Source organism: Aphelocoma coerulescens, chromosome 1A, assembly GCF_041296385.1.
Source record: "Aphelocoma coerulescens isolate FSJ_1873_10779 chromosome 1A, UR_Acoe_1.0, whole genome shotgun sequence".
Lineage (NCBI taxonomy): Eukaryota > Metazoa > Chordata > Aves > Passeriformes > Corvidae > Aphelocoma > Aphelocoma coerulescens.
This window is the reverse complement of record NC_091014.1, coordinates 31,777,809-31,801,737: the sequence shown is the minus strand read 5'-3', so window position 1 is coordinate 31,801,737 and position 23,929 is coordinate 31,777,809. Positions and strand designations below refer to the sequence as shown.

The 23,929-nt window shown below is 39.2% G+C and overlaps 1 protein-coding gene across 3 annotated transcripts in view; it reads left to right on the top strand.

The window, feature by feature from the left end:
• The first annotated feature begins 1,357 nt into the window (after positions 1 to 1,357).
• The window catches only part of SCAF11 (SR-related CTD associated factor 11), a 49,145-nt gene continuing 26,573 nt past the window's right edge, over positions 1,358 to 23,929 (top strand). Inside the window, exons 1-3 of one of the 3 annotated variants that reach the window (XM_068997998.1) lie at positions 1,358 to 1,524; positions 17,137 to 17,212; positions 18,047 to 18,201. In XM_068997998.1, coding sequence (XP_068854099.1) covers positions 17,152 to 17,212; positions 18,047 to 18,201 — 216 coding nt within the window. In that variant the 5' untranslated portion in view covers positions 1,358 to 1,524; positions 17,137 to 17,151. Of the gene's footprint in view, positions 1,525 to 3,366; positions 3,549 to 17,136; positions 17,213 to 18,046; positions 18,202 to 23,929 lie in introns of those variants that run through there. The other 2 variants (XM_068997982.1, XM_068997990.1) reach the window with 2 other exon arrangements.

Here is a 23,929-nt window from a genome sequence, read left to right as displayed (position 1 = left end):
AATTTTCCTAACACCTTATCCCTTTTTTTATATAATCCCACTGAAGATTTGGGGAATTTGTTAACCTTAATCAATTTAAAGTCAGACTTACCTTAAACATTTACTCTCCATTCCTAAGTCTATGTTTTCCAAACTGTGGGAGTAGTCTTATTTCTTATTACATTTCACTGCAGCCTTCCAATGAACAGTCTTTTCCTTCTTTCCTGTGACTCTTCTTACATTCTCTCCCACAGCCTGCTCTTACTTAATTCAAGTTCTTCTGAGCTGATCCTAAATTAATAGTCTCTCAGTAATCATGGCAACTAATAAGGTATCATAATTTTTGACAGGCTGACGCTGATACACATTTTACTCGATTCAGGCTGTGACTTCATTCTGAACGCAAGGAGACACTCAACCAAGCCTGCGTATTTGGGGGAGCTGCTTCTCCTTCCCTGTCGCGTGTTGCTATGGCACGTGTGTTGCCCTGGGGGTTCAGCTGAGGGCTCTCCACGGCGCTTCCCAGCTCTCCGCTGCCTCTGAGGCCGTGTGGACGAGCCTCCAGCAGACGCAGAGTCTGGCGGTGCTGTGATGGAGATGTAACAGGGTCAGCGCACAGAAGCGGCTGCTGCACTGAACTGCTTTCCTGTCTGCCGTAATTAGGACGTACTACACCACGTCAAACTGCTTTTAAAACAACCGGTTATGGAAATGTACAAGGATTGATTAGACGTCACTGTTTCCGTGAGGCCACAGGCCGCAGCCAGCACCGCTGACCCCGCCGCGCCTCGGGGCCCTCCAGCTTCCTCCCTCTACAGGGCCGGACCCACGCTGCCCCGTCACACACTCTTGTGGTCACAGGGCTTCGTCCAGTGTGCCTGTTGCCTAATTTTATTAAAATACTACTAATTACTACTACTATTAAAATAAATAAATAAAAAGAAAGAGGCTTGGCACTGAGGGTGCCCCGCGTCGCGGATAGATGACGTCACCAACCGCGCACCCACCCATCCCTCGGCCGCGCCCGTCCGTTGTGCCGCCACCAGAGGGCGCCCCCGCCCGCCCCGCCCGCCTCGCCCCGCCCGCCCCGCCCGCCTCGCCCCGCCCGCCCCGCCCGCCTCGCCCCGCCCGCCCCGCCCGCCTCGCCCCGCCCCGCCCCGCCCCGCCCGCCCCGCCCCTCCCACCCGCCTGGCTGGCGTCCGGCCGGGGCGGTGCCGCGGGTCACGTGCCCTCCCGCTCCGCCTCTCCAGGCGGTGCTGGAGGACCTATCCCATAATGCTCGCGGAGGGCGGCGCGGGGCGGTCTGGAGGCGGCTTTCTGCTGCCAGGGCGCCGCCTCTGCCGGAGCGGAGCAGCGCCCCCGCCCGGGCGCCGCCGGCCCTGCCGCCGCGCTCCCCGGCTACGCGCGGACATGTGGCGGCGCGGCGGGCGCTGAGCGCGCGGGGCCCCGCGAGCCCCGAGGCGGCGGAGGGGGCGCGGGCACCCGGACCCGGAGCTGCCGCTGCCTGCGGGGCAGAGACTGCGCCAGGGAACGTCGCGGCGCCAGGTGAGCACCGGCGGTTGGCGCCGGCCGCGTCCCTCGGGAATTTCCGCACGGCGAGGGGAAGTGCTCGGGGCCGCGGGCCGGGGCCGGGCGCTGGCGGGCCGGGAGGGGAGGGCAGGCGGGAAAGGCTGCAGTCCCGCCTCGGCCGGGGCCTTCGCCCCCGCGCGGAGCCCGCCGGGCTGGGGCGCTCCCGCCGCTCCGCCGGGCTGGGGCGGAGTTTGCTGCCGGCTCCGGCCGCGTTTTCCCCCCTTCCCTCCCCTCCCGCCTCTCCTTGCCGCCCGCGTCGTGGCGCCGATCGGTAGCCCGGCCCGGCCCGGCGCTGACGCTCGGTCGCCGCGGCGAGAGACGCGGGTCCGGCTCCCGGTGCCCGCTGGCCCCCCTGGGGCGAGAAGGGAAACAAAGCGGCACGGCCGGGACGATCCGCCGGCCCCCTCCGTGCCGAAAGCTTTTGTGAAGCCGCACCGGGAGGAGCAGCAGCCCTGCCCAGTGACCCGTGAGCGGGGCTGAACAAAGATACGGCCCGCGGAGCACCGCCGTCCCTTTGCTCCCGGCGGGGCGGGCGCACGACCGGCTACCTGGAGCTGTAAACACCGGCGGCTTTTGCTGGAGGAGCAGCTTCTGGACTTACCGGGGACCTTAGAGTTGTGGGGGAAGTTGCTCGGACAGGCTCAGCTATAAGCCCAGCTCTGCTTTTGTGCTGCTGTGGGATCGCGACTGACTTAGACATCAGCAAAGTTGCGCAGGGGAGCGCTGGAGCCTGGAAGCAATTTACCGAGCCAGTGAGATAAAATTCAGTTGTTGTGTTTTGTGGTACATGGTGTCCCAGTTTCTTTTTTTTTTTTTTTTTCTCCTTTGGTGAGTATTAAAGAATATTATTAGCCTGAGCCCCAAATGTAACTCATCTTTGACAATCCATCTCCACGTTTATAACTTCAAAACAAACCAGTATTGTTAGGACTAAAACTGGTCCCCACCCTCTCACGATGTTTTCATCTTAGGCTACTAATTAATTTAAAATTTTTAGGAAGAACGAGATAATAGGGAGAAAGGCCAGGTAGTTACCGTGTGTTTAGTATCAGTAACTAGGTGTTGTTGGCAGAGTCATGTATTTAAAATGTCAAGAGACGGTTAAGGCTATGCCCATCTAAGTAATACTTATATAATGGATTGGAATGTCCCTGATTATTGAACAGCTATTTTAAGTTTGTAATTTTATAGCTTCGGTAACCTTAAAGGGAAATCTAGCTAACTGAGTGTCCAATGTTAAGTTTGTAGATCACTAATATGTTGGGGACTTTTGATTTTCTTTTCAGTGGATCATAGTTCTAAGTGAAGTATAATCTAACTTAAATATATGTAGGTATTCAGACTCTTACATGTGGGAGAGTCATTTTGTCATGATTTCATTTGATCTTAGTGGAAATAAGTAGTAGGCTTCTTAAATGAAATGACAGAGTGACAAAAATTTGTTATTTGGTTGATTATATGTGATAATCCATGTCTCTTCTTTTTTAACTGGAAAAGCTGTATTTAGAAACTCATAGTATTAAAATGGATAGCATCCTCTTCAGTGACATTGGAAAATACTTGGAAATGATCCCAAATACTTTTTCAAATGTTTCCTTTAGCATTTCTAGGAATACAGTGTTTGATTTTGTGATTTCCTTAAGTAAGATGAGACATATTGGAGGTGGGGAAGGCTGCTTAGACTTTTAGTCAGAATATTACATCTTTTGAAGGTTTCTGTTCAACAGTTTACATTTGCTGATGTGTGAACTTTCAGAGTGACAAATTACACAAATAAGAAATGTATCCATTTTCTTTCATGTTTCACTGACCTTAAAGTCTGCTTTGCAATGAGCAGAGCAGACAACAGCTTTATGGCCTGAGGATGCATCAGTGTGAGGAAATCTCTCTCTTCCAAATGGTCATGGAAGAGAATGTTGTTTCTGACCTTCTTGAATAACAGTATTCCTGGGTTGACTGGTTCACCTCGTATTCAGATTACCTTTGGAAACACCTTTCAGGTGAGTGTTTTGGCCATGATTTTATGGTTCTCCATCACAGTATGTGAAGGTTGTTGTGCTTGACCCAACAGGCAGTTGTAAGTTTATCTTATTCTCCAGTTAGTCAGCTATTCCCTTGGAAACGTCCAGATGATAAAGAGTTTTTCTGTGCTCTCAACTGGCTGTAGTTTAATGCAGTTGTTTCATGGCTTCTAGCCCCTGGTATTATAAAACTTGTAGGTGATTCTGCTCGTCATACATGATGGTTCTTCTCAGGTTACAAGCATCTATTGGTTTTTGGTTTTATGCTGTTAGAGGGATTCTTTGCAGAATCTTCTCAGTCTTCCACTGTCCTGAGTACTAAAAAAAACCTATGCAAAAACTTTAAATTACTGAGGTTTGCTTTATACAGTAATCAAAGGGTAGCTTGTCTTTCAAATAATGATGTATTTAAACATACTTTATATTAATGGGGGTGAAAAAACCACTGCTGGTAAAAGTTCGATAGGCTGGCTTGCCATACCTACATCAAAATTCTTGAAGCCTGGCTTTCTGTCAGTCCACTGTTCAGTGTTCAGATTTTCTTTGCCAACAGTCTAAGGTGAGGGAGGAAAATTGTCCTTCCAGTTAATACCTATAAAAACATGCAGAGCAATTCCTCATGATGGCTAAACTGACTCTTCAGTGCTTTCAAGCATTGTTAACAGTTTTTCTGAATGAATTCTGAAATTATTATGGTTAAATCTGCTAAACCCTTTAAGGCTGAAATAGATTTTATAAGTCTTGACATTGCTCAATCTTTCTGCCTTTTTTTTTTTTTTTTTTTTGATTACAAGTGGAGATGCAGTGTTTAGGCATCCTCTGTACTCATAAACCCCAGAGATCTCTAAGTGCATAAGCTTTGGAGCACTTCAAAACAAGGGCTAGTTCATGGCTTTTCAGCAGCACAGACACATTTTGTTTCATCTGTATGTACTAGTCCACCTTGCCCTGAAAGGCAGTGAGCTTGATTGGAGAGGATCTTTGTGCGGTGATATTGTATCTATCTTCCTTACTTGTTTAATCTCTTTTTCACCCAACTGGTGAGGCTAGGGATACAATTTGCAAGAAAGTTGCTTATTTTGATACCCTGAACTACTTGATTCTCTCGTGTAGGAAAGTAGCTACAGTCGTGCAATAGCAAAGGGAGGGCTGTAGCTGCTGCAAGATGTAAGGTGAATGTGCCTGTATCTTTCTGTTCCCTACAGCTGCAGCTCTGCTGTCTCAAACAGCTGTTTGTCACCTCTGCATCTGGCTCTGGTGGAGCACCAAAAGCATGAAGGTGATGCCTTGGAAGGACTCTCAAAGGTTGAATGTGCATAATCTGTACTTAAGTACCCCTCACCACATTCAACAAGTAGTTTTTCTCTGTTGGGAGCTTTAAAAAAAAAAAAATTGAAAGAGGAAGCTGCCTCTTCTTGAAAGATTTAACTTTCCTATGTCCTTCTTTCTCAGTGCATCAACTTTCCTAAAGACTTTCAGTTGGAGAAACAAATTCAATATAAAAAAATGTGGAAGTTGTAACTTCTAAACTGGGGAAATTGTTAGCTGACTTGACAAAGTATGATCAAAATACTGCATTTAATTTATTCAGGAAACAAATACATATACACACACCTGTGTAGGCATTGTACATCTATGTCTTACATTTGTGTATATTGTGCTAAGGTGAGTATTTTCACCTATTTATTTTTTATTAGCAAGTTATGCTGTCTCACAAATTTATTTTGATGAAACAGTAGTATTGCTCTTTCTTTTTTTCCTCCATGAGAACACAGAATCGGAATTTTAACTCAAAAGTTCTCTGTCATAGCAAAAAGGAAAAAGTAACTTTTTAATTTTATGGTTCTGTGATTGGTGGTATTTCTTAGCTTTCTGAGATTTTCGGATTTTGCATGTGTGTAAATATATATATAAGAATACATAGAGAGAATTGGGAAGTAGAACTATGTCTTCCAGTAGCTGTTTTCTAAAGCCTAATAATGTGGTAAATTGCAGTATCTGATCACTTTTTTTAATAGACACTAATAATAATGTCTGTCTTAATGCATTTTTTTAATTTAAGGATTGCTGAGTTCCCACTAAAATGCAATGGTTAGGGGTGAAAGTACTGCTTAACTGTGATCTGCCATCACAGGTACTATCTGTGAGTAAATATGAGTGATGCATTTAGTGATATTTGAAACTTTTCCAAGCTAGTACAAAATTGCTTGGAAATGTCAATTGAGTTAGCCCTTGTTGTCTCTCTACTTACTACCTGGCTTTTGTTAGACTGCCAGCAGTAATAAAGAATGTGAAATTCCATGTGATCAGTGTCTGATAGAAGTCTTCATCTATGTCCATATCATTAGATGGCAACACAGGCCAAAACTGGAGCAATGTAAACTTGTGCTTTTCTTGCTATGCCACAGGAGAGATGGAGACACTTACATGAAAATGAGTTGAACTGATATTAAAAATTTGGATGTTAAGGTTGAATCTTAAGGTAGCTGTGTGTTCTTAATTGGCCTGCTCGCTATTCAAGGTGGATGACTTCAGTAATTTTGGACATTGGAGCAGCAATGAAATTCTCCTCTGCTTTCTATATAGCTACTGAATAAACATTTTCTATATGCAATTTTGCTTTTTGTTGAATCTTCGTAGTTTATCAGTTCTTAGGTAAGAGGTAGTGACCATTGTGGATAGATGGGTGTAACAAAAAGTAATTGGAAGTCCTATGAAACAGTTGGAGAAAATCAATCTGTTAGGGCTACCTTGAGCTTGTTGGAGTTTGGTTTAGAGATGTTACCAAATAAAGATACCTATAGTGATGAAAGTAAAGTATATTCTTCTCTTTAAACCTATACAATTGTATTTTTTAAAATACAGGTTCATCATCCCAAGCAAGAAAGATACCTTATGCAAGTCTTGGATAAGTTAGTGGGTTCCAGTGGTTATTTTGTGATTATTACTCTGGCAAGAAACTCTGAATGACAATGGAGTTTATCATTGTAAAGAGCTTCTAGTGTTGTTGACATGGAAAGTTTAAGTTCTGTTTGAAGGTTTGCAGTGACATAGAATAATCAATTATAACAAAGTCTGTGTTGGTTACTTAAGAATTCACAGTAAAGTACTGTTGTGTTGTAGATAATTTCTTGATGCCACGTATATGGTGAAGTCAAAAAGGTGATTAGCATGATTTTCTATTAGATTCACTTCACAAATTGAAAGGAAAGGAAGGAAAGGTGATGGAGTTCAGGTTGTATTTTCAAGCTCAGATCTGAGGTTATCATCTCGCATTAGTAGTTTGTGTTACCTTTCTTTGCATTGCTGCTTGTATTAAGAAGACCTTCTCTTACATACCTGTCTTCCATTCCTGGCTGGGGTTTTCTAACTTTATTTTAGCTGTCCTGAAAGTTATTGCTGAGTAAAGGCTGTGAAAACAAGATCAAAAGTAATTGAAACTGCTTGTTTCCCACCTATCTACTACTTCTGAAATGATGTCCAATGCATTGTTATTCTACAGATACTGTAGATTTTGTACAAAATACAGTTATGCTTAAAATTAATGTAGTAGTCATAAATCCTTTGCAAATTCTCTTTTTTTCACAAATACAGCACTTCTTTTTGTTCAGGTTTTGCAAAAGGTTAGTGTAGCTTTGCAAAAGCTTTTTTGCAAAAACTTTGACCTGAGCTTATGAAATGCTGTTATTCAAAGCCAGAAGGAGCCTGATGAATGTATTTTTGACACCATAGCTTTCATCTAGTGTATTTTTTTTTAAAGTACATGCCTCAGAGAGGCAAAATGTACTTTTAAATGGGTATGTTATTTTCTTTCTTTTGTTTGTTTTTGACTCAATGTCTGTATATTTTACATGTAATCAGAAATTTCTTTTTGCAGAAATACAATTTTTTAAAATTATGAACGTGTCATATCACTAAACCCTTGATTTGATGCTTCAAATGAAAGAACGGCATGCTTTTAATAGAGGATTCAAGTTTAGGGTATTTTTATCAAGCCTGTGTCTATGGTTCTATGCAATCTTCTGTAGTCCTTTTTATTTCCATGTAAGTTAAACCATAAAGTTATAGGCGAGCGTGTGCATTACATAAATTTTTTTAGAAGAATGTCATTCATTTTGCAATGGTTTAACATTCAGAAGTTTAAAAATATGACTACTATGGTTTAGGTAAAATAAAAATTAGTGGTAGTTTGTAGTTGTACAATTGCATGCTCTTTCTTCCTTTGCTGCATTCGTCCTTTTTGTCTACAGCTCAGGATGCTTTTCTAATCACCTACTACTCTTGTTCTGTTGCCCCTACTTTTTGCATCTTAAATGTGTTTCTTGCCCCTGAGCTTTTCATTTGAGCTCAGTCTTACTCCATTGGTTTTGCCAATCATTTTTCCTTCCACTGTTAAAAGGTCCTGGCCTTCTCTGCTTCTATCTTTGCAAGGTCTTCTGGTTCAGCTCCTGCATCCCTGATGGTTAAGTCTGGCTATTTGGGTGTGATTAGGATGGTATTAAGAAAAATAAAGATGGTCTTTCTAGTTTCTTTAGCATCAGAGAGATGACTGTAGCAAGTCCTGCTGTGTTGCCATAGCACTGGCTGAAGTATGCTCATTCATCTTGTGGGAATGTTGCATGTGCTGTGTAGCAGTGGGATAGGAACTTAAAATTATTTGTGTATGCTAAACACAGACCAAGTTTATGGGGGGAAATATTAAATGCAATGATTTGCAGAGATTTATTGACTAAATGCAAACTCTTTTTCCCCCAAATCTGTGACATGGCTGTATTTGGAAGGGTTACTTGTGTGAAAAGCATGTTCTTACTCTTTGTGACCCGCTGCCAAATATCTGCTCTTTGCATGAAAATACTAGTGCTTCCAAGTGGCTAGAAAAAAGTACTTTAAAAAAAACCCCTGTTCTTGGAAATGGCTGAGCCATTTTTGCTGACTTTGGTATGTAATGCTATCCCTTTCAGCTGCAAAAGTATGCATGTGACTAAGGAGCCTGAACAGCAGAAGGCAAGGTCCTGAGTTTATGCTGATTCGATTTAGTTGCTTGAACCATGTGCACCATGACAATAGTACCTAATCCCTAATGAGTTCCTGTTGTTTGTAAATCTCAATTTCACCCAGTTTAGTCACAGACTACTTAGAAGGAACACCTAAGTGCTGAATTGCATATTTTGCACAGAATGTTGTGTACACTATATTCTCTTTCATATTTCTTTGTATTATAGCAATTACTACAGTATTTCAGTGTTTTATTATCAGTATATGAAATGATGTGACTTAGCCACTGGCAAGCACATGTTTTTCTGCAGGGGTGGTTGTGGTGTTGTGCTTCTTCTGTTGAGAGTCTTATCATACACATGCATGCACAGGAGGAACAGCAGCGCAGTGCATATTGCCTTCTGTTGAAAATACTGGTTTGGAAAGAAAAATAAGGTGGACTTTTAATTTCTGTGAATACACATTTCAGCACCTTGTATCAGTCTTTAGGTTTTATTCATCCTGTCTTCTGTTTAAATGAAGCTGTTTTTTCCCAAGGGACTTAACTACAGCTCCAATGAATGTTTCCTCCTTATGGCTATTGTGAGCCCAGCTGTGTACTTCTGTAAAGATTGGGTCTGGGTTTGTCTTATATAATATATAAGATATAGAGCATCTTTGGAAAGCAGTCTTATCAATGCAGACTTACTGAGGAGCTACCCTGCAAAATTGCCTTAGTTAGGCATGTAGAGAAGCTGTATGGCTTTGCCCTTGCTGTTTTTGCATTGTCAAGAGCTGACAGAAGCTTGAGTAACATACTTTGTCCTCTAGCAGAGTAGGAAGGGGTTTTCTCACAGATTTGAGAAGTGTCACTAAAAAGTCAGCTGGGACACAAGCGTGACTTTAAGTTACAGGTTAAATTGATCAGCTGGGAACATATACTTTGAATCAAATGAAACTGCACTGTGACAGCTAACTCCCCTAAGTGCCTTTTTTTTGGTTTTTATTCTGTTCCTTGCTGATTAGCAAGTTTAGCTTTATCTAGTTTTTGGTCTGTGAATTGAATTTACTTAAACACAGGACCATCTTGGTTGTCAGTGGTCACCCTGAAACATACTGATAGTATAGAGGTGTCACTTAGCTATACTTTGGCATGTAATGTCACATGGTCTGAGTTAACCTCACATCTGCTGTCAGATACTGAAAATTCTGGGGGGATAATTGATTTACATTGACTTGTGGAGAAATCTGTTCAAGTACACAGTTTACTATCACCTTTAAAATGAGTTCAGGAGAGATTCTAAACTTCTGCTATCTATCCTAGTGGAACAAAGTGTTTTATAATAGACATGCAGAAAGATGAGAAATGAAATTTGCCTCCTGTATTTCATTACCCATCAGTGCCAGTAAAGTAACTAGTTCAGTACCATACTCAGAACTACTAACTGCTGTGCAAGCTTGTAATCAGTTTTCCTTCACCTCTTCATGAGCTTCCTCAGAAAATGAGGCTCCATCTTGTGTGATAGGGTGGTGAGAACTGACGAATACAGGGAAAACCTCTTCAGTGTGTTTTTGACAAAGAGAATGAATATCTATTTGATGCTTCAGCCATTTTGGTCAAACGTCATACCTGTAAGTATTGGTTTTTATGTGGAATGTCCCAGTAGTTATGTGGATGCTCCTGAGTCTGGGCAAATCAGCCCTCCCATGTGTGTCATCTTTGTGGGGAAGGAGGGGTGATACAACAGTATTCCACAAACGTTGGTGCCTACTGTTGTTATAGGTTAGTTACTGCTTAAGGATTATTAAATGGCATGCTCTTTTGGATGGTTTCTTCAGATGAGAAGGATGGGATTTGGAATTTTGCTGAAGACTGATAGCTTTATTGCCAGTTAAATTTTAGTACAAAATTTTTGACTGTCATTTTGTTACTGCTTGTTTTCCAGGCTAATAGCTCTTCTGTAACCTATGTCCTAATTTTTCTTTGTTACTAGCTAAAAACTAATGAGAGCTAATTACTTGAGGAGGGGAAGGACTTGAAGGTTGGGAGACTGGGAGGCCAGCTGCATGGCTGGGATCCTGAGGTTGAATGGATGCTTCTCCCGTGCTTGAGTTTCTCAGTACAGAGAGAGATAGGAAGTTCCTTAATAGGTTCCCGTTGGTGATAGTAACTTTGTTGATACCTGTTGGGTAGTAAATCTGTTGCGGTTTAGGTTTCTTACAGCTTTGGTAAGTTTTTACTAAAGGGCATTATGTGGTCTCCATGCTGTTGCTAGAGATACAGCAAAGCACAAATTTTGGAATGTAAGTTATGTTGCCCTTTTTTCAAGTTGGTAATCCGTCTAGGTCTGTATTGTAGTGAAGCTTTTTGGATAGTGACTTTTCTAAGTAGAGCTAGAACTTGGTTATTCACCCTTACGTATCTGAATAACTATGATGAGTAAAGTATTCTTCATTTAGTAATTGTAGCATGCTAAAGCAACTTGGGGATCATCACAAGTTGTCAAGGCACAGATATGTGAAGTGGTGCTGCTGACTTTGCTAGGCTGCCTTTTTACACTGTCCAGTAAACAGAAGTGTTTTGCTTGCTAAACTCTAGAGTTCAATCTTATTTGTAGCAGCACTTCAACACCCAGCATTCTGTAAAAGACCTGGTGTCTCCCACAGTTTATAGAATATTCTCAAATATGTGAGGTATTCTTAAATGGTATCTGTCTTACTACTCTTATGTTTTGCCTAAGTCTTGCAGGTGCTCTTTTGTTAAACTTCATTGAGGAACACTGCCTATTCCACTGATTTAAAAAGAAAAGATCTGTACTGCAGGTTTTGAGACAGTTTATAAGCATTATGTACAGGAAAGAGATTACCTTGTGTGTGTGTGTACACTGTAAGGTTTTACGTCTTCTTTAAAACTCTTGACTTTCTGGATGGTCAGACAGGTTACTAAGTGATAATCACTGCATCTGAGTCACTGCAGCAGTTCTCAAGCACATTTTGATGGAGTTGTGCCTGTCTTCCCTGCTAAGGAGGCAGTTATGGTGTTGTCCTGTCCAGTGCTGACTGGACATGAGTGTTGAGTGCTTGCAGCTGCTTTTCATGTTGTTATTGTTGAGTGGGCCACAAAAATGAAATCATTGATTCTAGCAGGGGCATAGCTGTAGCCACAGCATCTGCAATTGAAGTGTACATATCAGTGTCTTGCTGCTAGATTGTGAAAAAAGAAATCCTGAGGAAAATATGTGTTGCTTTGGGTAGGGTGTTTTTTTGGGTTCTTTTGGGTAGGGAAGGGGAAGAGCCAACAGGCAGCAGCGTACTGTTTAGTATGGTATAGTTCTAGCCATTTGGCTTTGGTAGTTTTCTCCTGTGACTTTACCTTGCATTTTCACGGACCTGGCAGCAAATCTAGGTACTGCTGTGTCCTTGAAGGGGGTGCAGTTTGACAACAAAGTCTGACCTGTTCTTGCACCTCACCACTGCCAAAAGGGGCAATGCCTTTTTATGTCTTCCCTCCCTCATTCTGTCTCTTGCAATGTCTTTGGACACCTGTGGCACTTCGTGAGTCTGCTCACCATCACTAGGGGTGAGAAGCATAGCTGCTCCTTTTGGTGGGAGCAAGCTCTTAGACTAGCTCAGCTCTCTTGGGTAATTGCATCCTTAGAGGGTCTGGAAAGAGTCTTTAAATCAGCAGTGTCTCCTTGCTTGAATAGCAGTGATTCTTTCCAAGACACTGGATCTGCATGAATAGGCTTAAACCACCTATAGAAAAAGATTTCTCTCTTTATTCCCCAAGGCTTAGCACTGGTCTTTTCCTTTCTCCTCTTTGTTGGTTCTATTGCATTTGATTTGGGAATGCAGACAAGGTGCAATTTGAGCTTACAAAGAGTAAAGATCCTCTTTAAAACCTGCTTTTGAGTGTCACTGTTGGTTCTACTCTCACTAATGTGCTGGGCCAAGAGATTTTACTGCACAAAGGAGAAAATCCAGGATAAGTGCTTCCAGATTCTCAGTGTAGCCCTCATTTATTGAAGGGGAAACAACATTAGTCAACTGTCACTTGAAGCAAGTCTACCTTCCAGGCTCTTCTGACAAATCAGAAGTTTTTCCAAATAAAAAATAAAACAACTGTGAAGGTTCTTGATGTACTTCGACAAATACCCAGTAGTGTGGGGTTTTTTTCTATTCTTTTTCTTGGTGTATGTGTTGTGTTAGACTTAGTGATACAAGTAGGTCAAAAGCTCTTCAAATATTTAACTGCCATTGCAAATTATAAGTGTTTTCTCAGCTCATCTCTTAGACAGCACAGAAGTTCTGGCAAAATGTTTCAAAATTCTTATCAGCAGCTGGACATTTTACCAGTAATGGTCCAGAGATTATGATGAGCCCATATGAGGAACTTCAGTGGATACATGTTCTGTCATTAACTACTAAAACTGCAATAACAAAACCCAAAACCAACAAAAATTTGTTTTTGTGAATGTGACTAGTTGTTGAGACCTGTTTTCTTTAAAAACACATTTGCTGAAGGAGCAGCTTAAACCTCGTTCCCAGGTTTCTTAATGACCATGAAAATGCATAGGGAGAAACAGAGTCCTACCTATTACTGCCCAAATTTTTGATGGGAGTAAAAGGTGTTATTGTTGTTCATTAAGCACATAAACTCCCTGTACTAAATATATGTCTGGCTGTTGTTTCATAATTGAAACTGATTTTTTCTTGGGTTATTAAAAAGTCAAACCACAACTAAGAGTCCTCCAAATCCTTTTTAAAATAAAATGTTTTTAATAGAAACATAACCATCAAAATAAGTTGCTGCTCTGAGTATTAATGCAACATGTATCTAAGAAGCTGAAAGTTCGATTACAAATGTTTCCTGAGTTAAATCTGTTGCAGAAATGAGTAAGCTGCCTTGGACATAATTTTGCGCTTTCTCATTGGAGACCTTGTTGGTGTGTTCTTGGTTTCCAACCTTCTTTCCAGATGAACTGAGGTACTTCTGTGTACATGAGTCTCTAGACTGTTATTGTGTTGGAGGAAGAGTGTATTTAGTTGTTGCATTTTATTTACAGGGTATAAAGAATACTTGTAAAGACTTTGTCTTGTATTTAGTCAAAAAGGAGGCATGTGCTAATTTCATGTGTCACTTATAATTAGGCTTCTGTAATTTTTTAACCCAATAATCTTTCTATGTCTATTTAATTTTAAGATTTTAACGTAATAGATTCATTAAGAAATTCAGAGACATGACTTTGAACAGACCAAGTCTTTTCTTTCCACATGCACAATGAATTAGAGTTGAAATACGTCTGTATTTTTAGATTGTGAGTTGTATGAAGTAGTTTTTGTGAGTCACACTTGTACTTTTGTGATGTAGGAAATAGTTTAGTGTGTGCATGGCACTTAGTCTGCTTTATGGAGTTGTTGAAGTACTTCATGAAGCTGTGTTCCTCAGATGGACAGTGACAAATCTATTACCGCAATATACAGTCAACTCTCTGAGCACTTTTGTTGGTAGCTACATTCCTTGAAAACAAGAACAGGAATTTAATTTCCTTGGAATAATAGCCTGGAAACTTAAACATTTAATTATTTTAAGAGAACAGGGAGATGGGGTAGTGTTGTGTACCTGTGCTAATGTCTCTGGTCACCGTTCTCAATTTAATATACTAGAATACCCTTGTCTTTATCTCAAATATTAAATAAATTAAGATATTTCTCTTAGAAAGTAATTCCATTGAGAATGTGCAAGCACCAGGAAAGTACCATCTCAGCTGTAATGCTATGCTGTCTTTAGGCATTTTTAGGAGGCATTGCATCTGTAGAATTTGTAGAGGGGTGACTTTTTTTTATTGTCACCATGAACATAGTATAGTGCTTGTTGCTGTCTTGTCACATTTTGGGACAAATAAGTATTCTGTTTTCTATGCTGTCTGCTCTTTCTAAACCACCAGTTCACCAGTCCAATATTAACTCTTCTGCTATTCTAATCCTTTTAAAGGAGTGGAGAAAACAGTCTTTCCAAAGTTAATTTGTTAAATAGTGTGTAAATTTTGATTGTATCTTTTACTTTATTTGTAAATATTTCAGTAGTAATAAATTCCTCTGCTGTGTTGTGTGAAATGCAACGTGAAACTGACAAAGTTGTGCTGTGCAAAGTGATCTGCAAAGTGCATTAGCAGCACTCAGTATCTGTTTAAATAATAGGCTTGTGGGAAGAATGGGTTAACACCACATAAATGTTTTCAGTTGCTGCACATCTTGGATTTACTGATATTCTGTCAGAATTTTAGGATCTCTGGTTTTCTGATTATTGGAAGTGTGTCAGAGTTTCTGGGATGTCTGTATCTAGAAAGAGTACAATGGAGTAAAAGGCTACTTTTTCTGAGGAAAAACAAACCTGAAGAGCTTCTGTGTTCTAAAATCTGCTTTAGTGAATTCAAGACCTCTATTATAATAAGTGTGAACTCAAAAACTGCTCCTTAATTTGGTATCTAGATTGTGTCTATTGAAATAATTTTCTGTGGATGTATGCAGAGTACAGAATTCTTGATCTTGTCTTGAAACTGACTCAGCTATAAGGTGTCCTGGGACTTGTAGGGTTGAGAGATGTTTGAGTACATCTTGTGGAATTTTCTGCTTCTGTAAAGCATTGCTGAAGTTTTAAGATGTAGAGGAGAGGGGATGTTCCTATGTTTTATGTATAAAAGCATCTGTACCACACACTACTGCATGATTTACACTTTCTGGGGCCAAAGCCACTTGTGCAAATCAGAGTAAAAGCAACAGACCACAATCTCCTAAATTCAAATGTGGTTTTGGTGGTCTTACCTGCCCTAATTTTGTGCAGATTTTGCTTGTTGAAGGCATTAAATTTTAAAGGAGCAAGTTGACTTTACTTTGGTTGGATTTCCTTTAGCTTAGTTTGCAAAAGGTGGAGGTCGGGGCAGTGGTTGTTCTGCCAGCAGAACTTGCATGTAGTTTACAGCATTGGCTGCAACTCAGTCTGTGTTGTTATTAGTGCTGGTAACCAGCCTGATGCCATGTATCCTAATGATATCTTTTGAAGTATTTTTTGATATAAAAATGCAATAGTGTAGGGGGAAAATCCCTTAAAGCTAGGCTTTTCTTTCCTTGTCCCTTCGCATTCCCCTACCGTCAGTTGGACTCATTCCTGTGTTCCCTTTGGGGAATTAAAAAGTAATTTCTAATAGGAATATTGAAGCTGTTTTGAATTCTAATTGCAGATTTTTAATTAGTTTCACAGTTTTGACCATTTCTTTAGCAAACTGTCTGTGTTTTGAGACTCACAGATCTGAGTCCTGATTTCTTGGATTGCCTAAGAAAATGAGAAGCATGTGTGATGGGAATGTGCAGCAGAGTTGCTTTTCTCAGTGTAAAGAAATGATTATTAAGACACTTCCTTCTGCCAAGATCAAGCAATAAAGACTTATCAGAAAAAAGTTTGGGGAAGCAAATTCTGTCTCTCCCTCTTCTGGATGTCTTGGTGGTAATGTATTGCAGTTTCTAAGTGAAAGAGGAGGAAGTTTAGTTGAGGAGTGTGATTGTGGCATTTTCAGCTGTCCCACTGCTTTGTCTAGCAAAGGTGCTGAAGTGTGAGAGCAGACCTCAGTTGGTTTGCTTCAGGTTTGAATGCTTAAGTGGCGGATCTTGGTAATCTCAGATTTCTTCTATCTCTTCTGAAGTTTTAATTTGTCCTTTTAAATACTAATAATTTTTAAAGCTTCATATAGTTTTGAAGAAATCTGTTGTTCCCTCTAGGGCTTGGGTTGGAGCTTTAGGTGTGTACAACATCTCTGCTGTGACTACAGGAGTTTGAAACGCAGGAGATTCAGTCCTTGGCATAGATACTCTTTTTTTACTGTGTGTTTCATTCTACACGTATTAAGTAAGCCTCCAAAGAACATATCCTTGCTATTTCTTATGCAAGGAAAAATTCTTTCAACCTTTATGATGCGGATAACTAGGATGTACTTTATCTGTGATATCTCCTTTGCAAAGCCGTTTAAAAGTGCACCCCCATTCATGATACTCCACTGCACCTGTGCTTGTCACCCGTCCCTTTTTTGATACAAATTTCTCTGCATTTTTTACTGAGCACAAATAGTTTGAATTATTTCTTTCTTTTGTCATACAAATATAAGCTGCTTTCATTGTTCTCACTTCCCACTACTGTGGTGACTCTAGGTTTGTAAAGCAACCAAGTCTTCTGGTGCTTATGCATTTAAAGTTTGTTGCTTCAGCCATTTGCATAGGGCAGTTTGCAGGTGTTAGTTACTGCAGGTTTGCATGGAAACTTTGCAATACATTTAATTTTTACAAATAAAAGCACCAGCGATTGTCTTAAAACACTGCAAAAACTTTGCATCTGTTGAACCAAAGCAAATTTTGAAGTTGGAAACATGAGTTGCTAGATTAGCAATAATGATACTTATAAATTGCAAACGGACTGTAAGGGATCTCTTAACTTCTAATATCATGTATTTCTACTCTACGTAGTTATAGTGAAATGGAGAATACTCATTATTTTTTTTATTTTCAAGTTGCAATCTAAATGAACTGCTTCTGTGTTTTCCAGACTGCATTTTGTAAGATGAAGAACAGAAAGCAATGTATTCAAGATAGTGAGGATCAAACGCATGAAGGCATGGAAGGTAAAGTTTGTGTGTGTGAAAATACTGAAGCATATTATTCAGGTCCAAGCTGTGAAGGTCTGATTTTTTTCATTTGCTCTCTCAATTAGTATGCAGCTTGTTTTGAAAGAAGTTGTGTAAACATAACCACTATCTCATAATATTTGACTTTGGCCGGTGAGGTCCCCAAATAATTCCCGTCTCTTCTCTTGTTTTCACTTGTTAACTTCTAGTAGCAAAACAAAAATGTTGATAGCAATTGCTATTCAGAGAAAATTATTAATTCAGAGTAAAATTTCTTGAAGAAGAGTTCATACATTTTTGTGTTCTGAAAACATTTTCTAACTCTAACAAAATCGAGAGTATTCTTTATTTAATGTACATCATTAGGTAAACATTTGAAGATATTCAAATTAAGATAATTCTAAGAAAAACTAAAGTAAAGGTAGACCATGTGTATAGAAGATAATGAATATACAATATGATGGTGTAATTTATGTCATGGAGGGAGTGCAAATACAGAAGGAGAAAGGAGAGTAGTGTCTAAATGACTACATAACCAATAGGAAACACTGATGCCTGCTTTATTGAAATATCCCTGTAATTAACTTCCCTTTGTTTTAATGGCAAATACTAGTACAATAGTCTATGAAATAAGTTGCATAGCTTTTTTCACCTGAAACACAATTTTCTGTAGTTACAAGTTGAATTCAAGTTTTCAGGTCTAATGCAGCCAAGAAGCTGGCCAGAGAAGCACTTGAAAATGTATCTTCTTACTTTTTTCTTATTCAAATCTAGAAGAACTTTGTTTCAAAAACTGTCAAAACTTCTAAGTGTCAGTGTTAATAATACCAGGTGAAGAAAACGAGGAAAGCTGTTCCTGTTCTACTTTATTGTATGATGGCAACACGTGCCCCATCTGTCTGAACTGCCTTCTAGAACAAGAGATTGGGTTTCCTGAGAGCTGCAGTCATATCTTCTGCATGACTTGTATTCTTAAATGGGCTGAGGTAAGACTGAGCACCAAGGTGTGTGTTTATTTTTCAGTGAAATCTATTACATCTAATACCTACAGATATTTTTTAAGAAAGTTACAGATTTTGGCTTCGCACAGAAGTGTTCAATGACCAATTTGTAAATAGATTTTGGAATCTTTCTTCTTAATGTGATAAAGTATTTTGTGTTTTCTTTCACTAGACAATCTTACTCTAGTAACTTAATGGTTACTAGAGATTAGGGATAAGTAAACAGATTGGTGTTGGCTGTTTGGAAGATCAGACAGTATTACGTACATGCTATAATATTGCATTGTTATTAGCTTAATCTTACTTTGTGATAGCCCTTAGGCTGTTTGTCATAGTGTCAGCTCAGGGCTGGTACCAATATGTATTCGTGTTCGTCTACAAAATGAGTGATACAACCTTCGTTTTCTAACTGTAAAGAGAATTCAGCTAAGAGCTTTACTGCTAGTCTGAGAAAAAATTCATTTTAATGATAGCTGTTGTTTGTTCTACGTCGATAACTTTGTAGATAGTTCTGGAACCTTAAAGTAAAATGACTTGTTGAACAAATCCTTGGTGACCTTGTCCTATTTAGCCCCTTTTCCCTCACCTATGTCATGCAATCATTGCATTAAATCTGTGTTGATACCTTTCCTGTAACTTTCAATTATCAGTATAAACCACCAAATTAATATTGCTTTGTACTGGGATGAGTGGGGGTTGCTGCCTTTTGTCCTGCTTCTGTGCACTTGAATTAGTTTCTCATTTTAGTGAGATCACTGTTTGGTTTCTTTGCATTATCATTCTTTTGAAGTAAACGATGATTTTGGTTGCAGTATTCCCTTTAGAAGGTTGTTATCACTTGTATGTATGTATATATGCAATATGCTTATTCTTGCCATATTTTTAACTTAATTTTTGTGCTTTTTATTACTGAAGGCCAATGGTAACACAATTTTCTGAAGAATTTATATGACATTCAGAGCATTAAAGAAAGTTTATTACATGAAAATTGGTTTAGATTTACAAACCAGATAATAAAAAAAGTTTCCTGTTGCCAGATTTTCTGTTTTGCATTTTATTCATTGGAGCAATTTTATTTGTAAGGAAGAGGAAGTTCTCACCTGCAATTTTACCCTGAGTGACTTAGCTGGTTGCTATAATGACAGCTGAAAAGCATTAAAGTGACATTCACAGGGAAGCAGTACAGTATATTGGCTTGCTGCTGGATTTGAGTTTGTTCACATTGTCTAACAGATGCTTTTAAGCCCAATGAGGAAGAGAAATTTTCTTGTTCTAAAGGGGCAGATGAATGATATGACATTTTTCTTGTCACGTCAATTTTATTTTTTGTGGTCTGAAGTGCTGTTCAAATAGAATAAAAGCAACTTCTCTTAAGAGTTGACAGGTAAAGTAGATGCAATTCCATAAAAAAAGATGTTTGGGGTGTTTCTAAAGCTACATAAGGCTGCTGCTGCTGCTTTTCATTAGTGACATCAGATCAGTAAAATCAGCCAGACTTCCTTTTCTGAGGTTACTTGACAGTCAGGCCTGTTGAGTTGATGGAACTCCACTGCCTAATCTAGTAGTTTTAATTAAAAGTAAAGTGGCAAAAGAAGTGTTGAAAAGTGGGTGACGGTTCAGAGGCTTCAGCTGTGAGAAGCAGACAACGTTTAATAGATTGGAATGATAGAAACATATTATAAGAATGTCAGCATTTAAAACATGCTGATGCCATGTGCCTTTTGCCTGTTACTAATATTTAGTAACTGAATGTGTTCTTTTTTGAGAAGTGTTGCATAAGGGTTAGCTTTCTTTGATTCTTGGTTGATCATAACCATAATTTAAGTCATTCTGAGTAATGAAGATGTAAAAAACATATAAAAATTAGCTGCTGTTAAAAAAATACACTGCCTAATTCTGGCTAAAGATTGAGTATTTTTTTGGAGTATAAACAAATTGTTTTTAGAAATGGTGTTTTCCTCTTTAAGTGCTGGAGAAAAACAAAATTGAGAATAAAATTATTGAATGAAATCTTAAAAAAAAAAAAAAAGACTAGACTAATATTCACATTATTTGACTTGTTCTTTTGTGTATCTTCAGTTGTGTTCCATACACTTAGAGGCTTTGTCAGCAGTCTGTCTTCAAGTTGGGTATTTCCTTTGTTTTTCTGTGTTGCATCTGGACTTCAAAATATAACAGGAGAAACGACTTCTTTAAACTGTTGTTTTCAAATTGTATGTAATCATTGCTCTCCTGAGAGTTTATGGCTTTTGTATATAACTGTGTAGACTCCAATCAAAACCAGGGTAGTTTAGGCAGAGGGTGAGAGTTTTACTGTTCTTCTTCCTCTTCAATGTACAGGCAGTTTTCAACATTGCAGCTTCAGTCAAGTGTTGTGTACCAGCAGGTCTTCTGTCTGAAAGCAGCAGCCGTAACACTTTGAACATCTTGCTTTTTAAGAAGTGAGAGAGAGAATATAGATTTTAAAAAAGCACTTAAAAGCAATATATAAAAATTTATTATTTATTCCAAAGGCTAAAGAGGGGTAGGAAACTTGCCACGGAACAGGTCTAATACATTAGATCCTGTTGGCTAAATCTGAACATTTAGTTTCAGAATTAAGTAGCTTTACAGTTGAGTCAGTGCTGTATTTTCTTTCCCTTTGAAGAAAGGTGTCTTAACTCCTACAAGAAAATTGAGGGGCAGACCAAGAATCCCCACAAGAGTTAATCTTCAGAGTAACTTTCTAATATGTCTCTTGAATTGTTCTGCTCTTTGGCTGTATTAATTGTGGCATTTGAGAGCATTGCTACGCACAAAATTCTGTTGCTTATGCTGTTAAACTCTTCTGTACTATTATACTGTCAACTTGTATGCCTTTGGCCACACTAATCAGTGCTCTCCCAGTCATTGCTGGGCAGCACTGGGCTGGCAGACTGCTGTGGGCTGTGGGCTGTTTTCAGCAGGCACATGAAGATTAACATAAATGTCTGTCATCCTGTGCCAGCTGTCAACCACTTCTGTAAACCAACATGGTGTAATTTACTAATGAAGACTTTTAAGCTTGAGGCTTTGTATTTCAGTGAGCCTGTGCTGGAAGATCATAAAAAGTAAAAGGTGCTAAATCTGGAGCTGAGGTTATTGGACATACCCTTCAGTGGGAATGTTGGAAGGACAGTGTAAATGAAGGGTTGCTTTCAGTATAAAGAACGTCTATGTGATAACATTATTCTGGCCACATAAATAAAAAAGGGGGAGGGTGTAGCCAACAACAAAAATCCCCTGTCCAGAGTTTTCGAACACCATCACTGATGTTGTGTTACACCAAAGGAAGCAATTACGTTAAAGTGTTTCTGTTGTCTGTAATACTATTAGTATATTAAAACTAGTTGGGTAAAAATGAATTTTTTAAACCTTTATTTCGGATAAACTTGTGTTTTGTATTTTCATTGGTAAGCACATGTTTTAGTTTATAATAATTGGTTCTGAAAGCATTTAAGTAAAACTGATGCAAAGAAAAAGTTAACTAGGTTTCTGTGGCAAACATGCACAAAGTAATTAACACCACCTCAGCTAGGAAACTGCTTTAGCAGCAGTAGTATCTTGCCTGTATGCATTAGAGAAAAATCTCTACCTTTTTTTTTCTATTCTATTCAAAGAAAACAATCTTGGCAACAATAAATATTTACTTCACTGTAGGCTTTTAAACTTCCTTTCTGTTCTTCAGAGTACTAGTAAATGTACCGGAGATTTCTATCTCTGTTCTTCTATTAATTCCTCTTATGAGCCATCATGAGGGAAGAGTGTTCAAGAAAAGATTGTGTGTTGTCTGCATTATGACAATGTTTGTGTAACAGACATTGATTTCAGTGACCCTCACCTACCAAGTTTATTTATCTCATAAATAAGATAATGGTCCTGGTTTCCCTCATTAATTTTTCCTCATCTGGAGAATTTGAAAGTGGAGTATGTATAGTCATAAATTCTCCAAAGCATTGGGGCACATTCAGGTAGGGCCCTGTACAGGATCTGTGGCTGACTAAATAAAACTAAGCAGTTGGCACAAAGAGCTGTCTTGCATTATGTTTCTAGTGGATGTTCTTAGGTGTTTTGTTCATAGCTTTTGATGTTCAGTTCTTAGTCGTTGCCTTTGTGCTCATTCAAGGTTTGGATCATTGAGTATGTGGAGTATGCTACTGCACATGTATATTCTTCTGAGGGTAAGGAGAGTTACCTGTATGATAACTGGGATTCTTAATGTGTATTCTTTCTGATTTGGATTCCTTTCTAAAAGATATAGGAACAAATCAGCTTATGTGGCAATGATCTCCACAGTGATCTGCAGTACAGAGCACTGTGGGCAAGATGAAGATGACACTAATGAACCAAACGTAGATTGTGTTCAAAGAAACACAACCTAAAACCCCAAAAATAGTGGAAAAAACCTTATTGTTCAAGTGTACCCAAAGTGATCTATACGTAGACAGTTCATCTGATAACTGATGTTCAGAAAAACTGTATTAATCAAATTGTTTCAGAAAGTGTAGATTTTAGATACTTTTTTGCAAATTACATGTTTGCTTTGTAGTATACAGTTGTTCTTGGCTATTTCTCTGCTTAAGCAGGGGGGTTGGGCAAGAGACCTTAAGAGGTCTCTTCCATCATTAACCACTTTGTGATTTTGCAAGTGCATTCATGTAGCAACTTATGAATGTTAATGCTGTTTAAGTGAAGTACAAAAGTCTGAGTGGTTTTTGTTTTACTCCAGTTCTTTCAATAATGTCTATACAATGGAACTTAATTTGTCAACACTTTATGGCGATTCTGTATTGGAATTTAAGAGCTAGCCTACTGTGTCATGTAGGAAGAGAGAAGAGAGCTATTTAGATTTGTAACTAAGTAGTCTGCTGATTCAATGTTAAAACTCTTAATTTCTCTTCCTTTGCACTCTACAGTTACTATCCCTCAGTGATTTTCCCCCCCCCCCCCAAAAGACTCTTGTCAGAAATAGTGCTTTCCTAAAACATAACTATAAAACCTTTAAATGTACTTGCTTTTTAAAAGTAGACTCAAAAAAAAAAAGTAATCTTAAGTTTTTTATATGCTTCTAGAAAACAGTGCATTTTCTGATGTCTGCCTACTTTCATCAAAATGTGGAGAGGGTTTTTCTCACTACATGTGGTATAATGGTCTCCCTGTTCATTGAAGCTGGAGCTGGAATTGTGGGCTTTTTACTGCACTGTTATTACAAGATGAAATAAAATATATGGACACTACTTTAACTCAGATTTAAGCCTGAATTTAGTTATGAGAATCTGGTATTATTTGTGTTTAATGGGTTATCTAAGAGTGTAGGATCATGTTTCTTTTTGCATCATCTTTTCAATACAAAATTTGGAGAACAGACTTTATTATGAGCTACTTGAAGAAAAAAAAATTTGGGGGAGGCATTTACTGCAGCAACTTGAATTCTGTACTTGCATCTTGTTACTACTTGTTATGAAACCTCATAACATGGAACTTGATGAGATGCGGATATCTGTCAAAGTTATTTTATCAGCCAGATATGTTTTGGGGTTAGCTTGCACCTATTTATATAGCTTTCTGAAAATTCCTAGCTGGCATATAGTAACTGCTTCAGCCTTTTGCCTACCTCACTTTGTTCAAAAGCTGTTTTAAGTGATGCAGTTAAAGTAGGGGACAATTGCTCCTTGAGTTTAGAGATCAGAGTTTT